We start from the raw sequence: 9,978 nt of genomic DNA on the forward strand, positions 1-9,978 counted from the left end.
CCCTTACTGCTTTTAATATTCTATCTTTATTTAGTGCATTTGTTGTTCTTATTATTATGTGTCAGGAGGAATTTCTTTTCTGGTCCAGTCTATCTGGAGTTCTATAGGCTTCTTGTATGTTCATGGGCATCTCTTTCTTTAGGTTTGGGAAGTTTTCTTCTATAGCTTTGTTGAAGATATTTTCTGACCCTTTAAGTTGAAAATCTTCATTGTCATCTAATCCTATTATCCGTAGGTTTGGTCTTCTCATTGTGTCCTGGATTTCCTGGATGTTTTGAGTTAGAATCTTTTTGCATTTTCCATTTTCTTTGATTGTTGCACCCATCTTCTCTATGGAATCTTTTGCACCTGAGATTCTCTCTTCCATCTCTTGTATTCTGTCACAGATGCTCCCATCTATGTTTCCTGATTTCTTTCCAAGGGTTTCTATCTCTAGAGTTGTCTCCCTTTGGGTTTTCTTTGTTTCTACTTCCCTTTTTTAGGACTTGGATGGTTTTGTTTAATTCCATCCCCTGTTTGGTTGTGTTTTCCTGTAATTCTTTAAGGGATTTTTGTTTTTCCTCTTTAAGGACTTCTACCTCTTTAGCAGTGTGCTCCTGTATTTCTTTAATGAGTTATTAATGCCCATATTACTGTCCTCTACCAGTGTCATAAGATATGATTTTAAATCTGAGTCTTGCTTTTCGGTGTGCTGGGGTATCCAGGACTGGCTGAGGTGGGAGTGTTGGGCTCTGATGATGGTGAGTGGTCTTGGTTTCTGTTAGTAAGATTCTTATGTTTGCCTTTCACCATCTGGTAATCTCTGGAGTTAGTTGTTAGTTGTCTCTGGTTGGAGCTTGTTCCTCCTGTGATTCTGTTAGCCTCTGTCAGCAGTCCTGGGAGTCCAGCTCTCTCCTGAGTCTCAGTGGTCAGAGTACTNTCTGCAGGCAAGCTCTCCTCTTGCAGGGAAGGTGCACAGAGGTCTGGCGTTCAGCCCTGCCTCCTGGCTGAAGATGAAGGCCCCAAATTGGGCCTTTCCTAGAAGATGTGTTGCCTCCACAGTCTGCAAGCTCACCTGCACAGGCTAGTCTCCGAGGGACCTGGACACAAGATGTCTCTCTCAGCTGCTCTGGCAGATAGAACCCTCCTATGTGGCCACCTCTCCTCTGGCAGGGAAAGGTGCTTAGATGTCTGGAGCCCAAAATGGTGTCTGTTGCAGAAGCTGTGTTGCTTCTGCCTGTCTCAGACGCTGTGTCACTTCTGCAGTCCTCACTCTCACCTGCTCAGACTGGTCTCTGAAGGACCTGGGACCCAAGATGGCTCCCTCACTTGCTCAGGCAGTGAGAGCCCTCCCGGGCAGACACCTCTCCTCTGGCGGGGAAGGTGGCCAGATGTCTGGAGCTAAAATGTGGTCTATCCCAGAAGCTGTGTTGCTTCTGCCTGTTCCAGAAGCTCTGTCCAGAAAGAGCTTTTATTAGGAGAAACCCATAAGCTACCAATGAATATAATTCTAGTTGCATGGCTATAGTTCTATCTCCAACTCCATCTCCATCTATCATCTATCTATCTATCTATCTATCTATCTATCTATCTATCTATCTATCTATCTTCTATTTATGTATCCTTCTTCCCCCCTCTCTTCTCAATATATACATACATATATATATATATATATACTTTTTTACTTTTTAAAATATATATATTTACTTTTTTAGGTGCCAGTGAAGAAGATAAAAACTACAACCTGCCCCGACTCTGTATTCGAAAGTTCTTCCCCAAGAAGAAATGCTTTGTCTTCTATCCACCCACTGAGTGGAGGAAGCTCTCTGAGTTGGAGAGCCTGCACGATGATGAGTTAGATTCTGAATTTTTACAACAGGCAACTGACTTCTGTTCCTTCATCTTCAGCTCTTCTAAAGCTAAAACACTCCCAGGCGGCATCAAGGTCAACGGAGCTCGTGAGTCTCCTGCCCCGTTCTTACTGAAAGCTTTAGAGACTACACTGTTTGGTGGTAAATAACAACCACCTGCTTCACTTTTGACAGTTTTTCCAAATTCCTGATGTTCTCAAGTAATATTTAAATTTTGATATAAGAAAGTTAACTCTTTGAAAAGTTTATTTATATCAAAGCAAAGAGACACTATCCATATCCTTTCCTGGCTAATCTAGAATTAGTATCTCAAGACACATATGTGACTATTTAGTTTAAATGCACGGTGATTTTTTAAAAATATAGTTTCAATACACATGCCCATATTTTGAGATATAAATAGCTATATAAAGCTAGAACCTATGGATACTGAGAGTCAAAGATGCAAAACATTTTGTTTACTTTCATGTTCTTCTGGACAATACTGAACTTGGCAAAATTTGAAGTATGCTATTGCTATCAGGCATCTGGTTAATATTTGTGCTATTGAAAAACATATTGATTGTGGACAAATGCAGAACTGCAAAGTATGGAGACTACTTCATTCTAAAAGAAATGTCATCACCATTTTCTAAATGTAGGACTAGAGAAACTGGTGATCACATACATCACTGCCATCAGAAGTGGGTGTCTGCCCTGCGTGGAGAACGCTGTCCTGACCTTGGCAAAGATAGAGAACTCTGCAGCAGTGCAAAAGGCCATCACCCATTATGACCAAGAGATGAGCCAGAGGGTACAGCTGCCCACAGAGACCCTCCAGGAGCTGCTGAACCTGCACAGAACCTGTGAGAGAGAGGCCATAGAAATCTTCCTCAGGAATTCCTTTAAAGATGAAGACCATTCATTTAAAAAAGATTTATTGGTAAATTTATGTTTAAATAGATATGGACTGTGAAATTCAGCAATCTATTTGGAAATGTTGGATATTTATTTTGAGAAGCACTTGTTAAAAGATGATGACAGATATCTTTTGATAATTATTACAAAGAACTTCCTCACTATGAACTCAAATTTCAAATCTTTTGAAATATATAAATTTACAGTCTCATTCTAATTACACAGATGTAAGAGATGATTGGTGGCCCCAAGTTCATAAGATGTCTCCTGTCATCATACTGGTTTACTGTCAAACTAAACAAAAGTAAAGAACCTGGTCAGGCAGATACTGCATCACATGGATTCCCTTTCTGGTAATGACTGATCTACTTTGAGGGGAGCCTATTTTAATCATGTGTTGTAAAAGTAGCTGTGACCATACTCAATACTCATCAGATGGAGAACGGGTTTCATGAGAAAGCCCACGGTGAGAGAAAAGATGAGGCTCTTTATAGAGAATTACTTCAAGTTCTGGGATAGAAGTTCAATTCCTGTTACTCTTTTTTGCTTTCTGTTTTTTGATTAAAGGCTCTGCTAGAAAAGAAGTGGACTGGCATCTGTAATGAGAACATCAAAATATCATCAAATCATTGTTCAAAGTTACTTCAGGACATCTTCAGCCCACTAGAAGAGGCAGTGACAAAGGGCACTTACTCTCATCCAGGAGGATATCTTCTCTTTGTTGAGAAGAGAGAGGAGCTGAAGAAAAAGTATCTTCAGGAACCCAAGAAGGGGATCCAGGTAATCAAGCTTTATCTATTAATGCTGACAGCCAACTTGCTTGCCCTCTTGGAACACCAAGGTGAGCAGATGTAATTACACATGGATGTGGGGTTTTGTATGAGCAGCTCACGGCTTCTGAACTCATGAAAAAACTACCAAGGGAGTCTATTAATAACATCAGTTGTATGCAAGTGCTTATCAAAGGCAGTGCATTCAAATACCATGGAATATGATTTTATGGCTGGATATTTGTTTTGCAGAGAACAGAAGTGCAATGGCAGTTGCTTAAGTAGAAATGATGCTTTATATAAATGTAGCCTTCAAGCTAGCTTGAAGGGAAGCAGGATCTAAGAGTGCAAACAAGGTTATCCTTTCTTCTTGTCAGGTGAATTGTCAACAATTCACTCCTTTCCTGCTCTGTTTAGTTCCTCTAATTTGATTTTCTCATGATATCATCATTCTTGAGAATCTTTAGTCCACATGGAACCACAGTTCTAGTGTATCTAATAATGGACATGGGTCTCCATTTGAAGGGAAGAAACTCTCTTTGTTTCCATGTCCCTATAATTTCTTATTAGATCTTCTAGAAGGTTCGACAATTGCTTTGGTGGCAGATGTGACATGATTTGAGCTCTACCTCTAAAGGAGGGTAGAGACAGAAAAAAAAAAAAACCCTCGCACTATTTCCTTCTGTTAACCTGTGTTCTTGGGACCCTAAGGCTGAAGAGATTCTGCAGGCATACTTGCAGTCCAATGAGGCTGTTGCTGGGGCACTTCTACAAAGAGACAAGGCTCTCACAGTAAAGCAAAAGGAGATTGAAGGTAAGAATTGAACCAGAAAACTTTATGTACTCTCTCTGTAGTTTCAACATTCTCCACTAAATCACTCATCATTTAACCAGAGCAAGAAGACCAAGGCTGCCATGGCTTCTAACGCCATTGCTGAGTTTGGCAGATGCACTAATCAACATCATGGTTTCCTTAAAGAACAAACAGCCCCATTATGGTTCCCTCTATAAAGCCCCACAGCTCGATTTTCAGAAGTCCCCATTATTCTCAAGGAGAGAGATAATAATGAGAAGGTACTTAGTTTTCTTCCTTTTTTCTATTCAGTGGAACGAGCAAAAGCTGACTCTGCACAGGATACTGTGAAAAAGTTGGAAGAAATTGCAAAGAAGCATGCACAGTTGATGAAGGAGAAAGAGAGGTGTCTCCATGAGCAAGTGAGGCAGTTGACTGAGAAGATGGAAAGTGAGAAAGCTCAGTTATTGGAGGAGCAAGAGAGGATTCTGACTTTTAAATTGCAGGTATTGAGCTGTGTATCTTAGCCTTATTACCCACTGTCCTTAGCTGAAGGCACAGTGCAGGGCTAAATTTCACAGAACACCATAATCTTTAATTTCATGAACTATTAATCCAAATGCAATCCACTTCATTAAGCATTGCATAAACCCATCCTGCCTGGACCATTAGAATATCTAAGATCTTGCAATTCTGCAGGGCCATTCATCTGAGGGACTCAAGACTTTCTTGTCTGTGCCTTGATAGTAATGGTGGTGGTTTCCCTTGTCAGTTTTAGTTAGGTTCAAATTGACTTTCCTTCCTTCCTTCCTTCCTTCCTTCCTTCCTTCCTTCCTTCCTTCCTTCCTTCCTTCCTNCTTCCTTCCTTCCTTCCTTCCTTCCTTCCTTCCTTCCTTCCTTCTTTCCATCCTTCTTTAATCACTTTTTTTTACAGTTCAGACTTTATCACCCTCCCAGCCCACCTCCAACTATTCTATATCACACACTCCTCCCTCCTTCTCCATGAAGATGTTCCTAGACCTCCATACCACCAAACCTCACCACTCCCTGATCTTTCAAGGGATAGATGGATCTTCTCTGACTGAGTCCAGACCAGGCAGTCCTCTGCTGTATATGTGTTTGGGGCCTCATAACAGCTGGTGTATGCTGCTTGGTTGGTGGCTCAGTGTCTGTGAGATCCTGGGCATCCAGGTTAGTTAAGACTGCTGGTCTTTCTCTAGGGTCACTCTCCTCTTCAGCCTCTTACAGATTTTCCCTAATTCAACCACAGGGATCTCCAGTTCCTGGCCATTGTTTGAGTGTAAATATCTGCATTGACCTTTCTAATGTTAACCATACCCCAGGTAAAAGTAAACCTCTGAATAGACTAATATAGTCTTGTTAATTGTAATAATAGATTGTCAGTATTTAGGCCAGCACATTCCTTTCCACACTATCCCCCCCCCCCCGTGTGTGTGTGTGTGTGTGTGTGTGTGTGTACATGTGTATGTTAAATGATGGAGCACATAACGGACCCAGTGTATCTCAGAATGGCAACTAAGAATAACATCTATCTTGCATTCTTGTAGCTTTATTACATAATTTTCTTCTTAGGAACAGGAACGACTGCTCAAAGAGGGGTTGAAAGAAGAGAGTATAAGGCTGCAGAATGAGATTCAGCTTATGGAGAAAAGAAACAGTGAAAAAGGTACTTTGCCTATATCTTATTATAGTTCATGAATTCCCAAAGTTTTCTCCTCTACAGTTGTGCCAGGGTACAGATTCAAGAGCAACTGTGGGCATCAGATCATTGCCACTAAATAAACTTTTAATGCTTGCATATCTCTTTATTCATCAAGTTTACAAAGATGAAGCTCAGGTAGGAAGAAAATGTGTTACTACACACAGATCCTTTGGTGAAACTCCATCCCAAGTTGAAATGCACTTTTAATGTTATACTTGAGATGCCATTTAAAATAGGCAGTTACCTGCCAGAGTCTGGTTTACTTCATTTTGCATACCATGTTCTAGACATCTTCAGTCCAGAGGTTTTCCTCAGAACCTTGGGGTGTAACTGGAGTGTTTTAAATAGAAAATGAATCAGATGGGACTGAATAATGTCTTTGGGTGCAGTTCAGAATTGCACCTTCTCTGTCATTAATGGTTATGAGGCAGAAGTCCTCATATTTCACCAGTTAGAACAGTAATATGGCTTTGATTGTAGACTATATAAATTCTCAGTTGGGTCAAGGATGCTTGGTAAGTAGCCAGTAATCCACTGCCAGAAAGATTCTCACATCTTGACAGCAGTAAAAGTGTTAGTAGTCAAAGATTAGCATCTGCTGAATATAAAAGCCCTTTGGACACCTACCATCTCTTTCTGTTGTTCAGCACACACACACACACACACACACACACACACACACACACACACACACACACGTATATATATAGTGTTCAATGATTCATGTAAGCATTCTTGATTAAGGCATAAATGCAGTCAACAGTCTACAGTCAACAGCAGTGAGATTTTTGGGGTGAAAAATTAAAGTGATAGAATTTACTTTATGAAATAGCAACAGTAGCAGAAAGGAGCTCACACAGTAATGCTACATTAATTGTATCATTCATTTTCCTTCTCAATGATACATGAAGAAACTGAATTTGCCGAGGCTGTTTTGAAAATTTTGGAGGATATGTACAAGATGGACCAGAACAAAATGGCACAAAAAGGAAAAGGTCATCAGGAACATGCAAAGCAATTAACTGAGAAGACAGTGTCTTCTGAATGCCAGGTATTCCATCCCACAATATTTGCACAGAATAGACAGAGAACATATAAAAATTAATGTGGCATGCTGATTATGTCTGGAAAGTGGGCTGATTTGATGTTGCATAATCTATGCAACATCTCCAATGAGACTGAAGGGTGGTTATTGCTCTACAACCTTGTCTTAGGATTTCTATTTCTGTGATAAAACGCCATGACCAAGAACGTTTGGAGAAACAGGGTTTATTTCAGCTTACAACTCTCAGATCATACTCCATTATGGAAGGAAGTTAGGAAAGGAACTGGTTGCAGATGAAACCGAGACCATGAAAGAGTGTTACTTACTGCCTTGCTACATGGTTTACTCAGCTTTCTTTCTTTCTTTCTTTCTTTCTTTCTTTCTTTCTTTCTTTCTTTCTTTCTTTCTTTCTTTCTTTCTTTCTCTTTTTTAAAAAATTTATTTATTTACATTTCAAATGTTATCCCTTTTTCCAGTTTCCCCTCTGGAAACCCCCTATCATCTTCCCTCCCCCTGCGTCTAGGAGAATGTTCACCCACTCAAACATCCACCCACCCACTCCTGCCTCCCTGCCCTGGCATTCCCCTACACTGAGGCACCAAGCCTTCTCAGGGCCAAGGGACTCTTTTCCCATTGATGTCTGACAAGGCCATCTTCTGCTACATATGTGCCAGTCTGCTTTCTTAAACACTTCAGGACCACCTGTTCATCAACTGCTAATTAAAAAAATGCTCCACAGACTTGCCTATTGCTAATCTTACATAGGCATTTGCTCAATTGTGGTTTGCTTGTGACAGGTTGAGAAGACAAACAAACAAACAATAACAGGGCAACCAATCAGCTGAAAAACTGGGCCTAGGTGACTCAGGAATGGTGAGCACACTGTCCCCCTCTGAAGAGATGCTCACCTGTGCTTAAAAGCTTAATTTTATCTTGTGGTTTGACTGCCCTTCTCAAACTTGAAGAATACTGTGTCAACTATACCATACACCTATGAAAAGGCTGAAAGCCACAGGAACACATGTTCATTCCTTAGTTCTGCCTTAGCACACAGGGACAGCAAAAGCCTTCTGGTGCTCTCAGCCCCTTAGTGTCTTTAAACATACCTCTCACTGAGGCAATCAACAATTAACTGTGATTCAGACATGGAACCATTATATCTTGGTAGAGATTTCAATCATCCCACTGTAAACTCTTTTCTGTCAGCCTAGAAACAAAATAAACACGTGTATTGTCATATGAAATATTACAAAAGCAATCCATGCTAATCTAAACCGGGGGGGGGGGTCTCTTGTTAGCTACATCTTGTTCACCATGCTTCCCTACTCCTGTCTAAAAGCAAGATACCTTTTCCTGCCTCTTTTCTTCCCCTCTTCTACCCGGAAGTCACACATACTCCTCACCCAGTGATTGATTCCTAGAAATATTTATTCATTAGGAGAAGGTTCACAGGAACTCACCTGAGTAGTTATTCACTCCTTGTAGCTGCCTGCAGCCACATGAACTGGGTTCCTGAGTGGGAGGCTGGAGATGTATGGGAGGAAATGGCGAGAGAAGAAACGCGATCAAGTCAGATTTCTGATCAAGGCCCAATGTTTACTAAGAGTCTGTGCTTATAAATGGGAGAGGCCTATCCTCTGCCACTCCAGGCTTCTTGATACTTTGTTGCCAAGTTGTTAGCACTAGTCTGCTAGAGCTGTTAGCATTAGGCTACCAATTCCACAGGTTGTCAACTATCTCAGGAATATCTCAGGAAGACAGGTTCTGCCTCTCAGCAGGACAGCACACAGGTGACAGAGCAATAGAACAGAAGACTCCACCCCAGGTGGTCTCATTCACAGTGGCAGCATAGCTCTGAATCAGCCTGCTCAAGGCTGAGGGAGGCTACAATTCCTCCATAAATATATAATAAAAATTAGCTGGACTGGGCATAAAATTTATTTATGCTCCATGGTCCTGCCTGGGAATTATGGTGGCTGGTGGCCGTGCCTGGCTTGGGAATTAGATTTTCTAGGAACTATTCTTATCCATCATGAAAGCATGTGCAGCTCTCTTGTGTTTATTTTGCACAAACATGGCTTTATGGAGTTATTATGAATAAACCACAGCCTCTTGGCACATACCTCTGTCTTGGATCGATATAGTTCAGAAATCTCAGTAGCCTGTCACTGACTAACCGGCCCTCATCGCACAACTTATTCCCAGAGCAAAGCCACAATGTGTAGTCAATACATTTCCTCATATCTATGACTTTCTGCCACCTGCACATGCTGAAGGTGAGCCGGCAAGCTTGCTGAAGACAGATTGAAGGGCGGTGACTGACCTGCTTGAAATACAAAGTTGAGAGTTGAAAGCAACAGGATAAATGCTGTCTGTGAGGAAGTCCAGGTGCTCTATTCAATTGCAAGTTAGCAACTCTCAAGCTCAAACTCTGGCCTTGGGGGAGGTGGCTTTAGGAATCAACAGAAAGGGTGTGACTTCTCATGTAAATAGACTAATGCTCCAAGTTAACTCTGCTAGCTAATAAAGATGTTTTTAGCTATCTTCATAATAGGAATCTCTAATATTTGAATTATTACTAGACCAGTTCATGATTGAGTTAGAATAACTGGTCACATTAAAGCAAAGAGAAGAGTCATTATAACTCCTCTTTTTGACTAATTTTTTTAAATTAATTTATTTATTTATATATTATTTTCTTTATTTACATTTCAATGCTATTCTGAAAGTTCCCTATACCCTCCCCTCCCCCTTGCCCCTGCTCCCCTACCCACCCACTCCCACTACTTGGCCCTGGCCTTCCCCTGTGCTGGGTCATATAAAGTTTATAAGACCAAGGGACCTCTCTTCCCAGTGATGGCTGATTAGGCCATCTTCTGCTACATATGTGCCAGTCTGCT

The 9,978-nt window shown here is 41.0% G+C and overlaps 1 protein-coding gene across 1 annotated transcript in view; it reads left to right on the top strand.

Annotated features, from left to right (window-relative positions):
- Positions 1 to 1,694: 1,694 nt before the first annotated feature.
- Positions 1,695 to 9,978, top strand: part of LOC110314790 (guanylate-binding protein 4-like) — a gene marked incomplete at its 5' end in the record, with an annotated part of 39,918 nt that continues 31,634 nt past the window's right edge. Inside the window, 7 exons of the mRNA XM_021189011.2 lie at positions 1,695 to 1,937; positions 2,492 to 2,772; positions 3,315 to 3,527; positions 4,229 to 4,331; positions 4,623 to 4,816; positions 5,904 to 5,997; positions 6,945 to 7,084. Of these exons, the coding sequence (XP_021044670.2) occupies positions 1,695 to 1,937; positions 2,492 to 2,772; positions 3,315 to 3,527; positions 4,229 to 4,331; positions 4,623 to 4,816; positions 5,904 to 5,997; positions 6,945 to 7,084 (1,268 nt within the window). The remainder of the gene's footprint in view (positions 1,938 to 2,491; positions 2,773 to 3,314; positions 3,528 to 4,228; positions 4,332 to 4,622; positions 4,817 to 5,903; positions 5,998 to 6,944; positions 7,085 to 9,978) is intronic.

Source organism: Mus pahari, unplaced genomic scaffold (assembly GCF_900095145.1).
Source record: "Mus pahari unplaced genomic scaffold, PAHARI_EIJ_v1.1 scaffold_8897_1, whole genome shotgun sequence".
Classification (NCBI taxonomy): domain Eukaryota; kingdom Metazoa; phylum Chordata; class Mammalia; order Rodentia; family Muridae; genus Mus; species Mus pahari.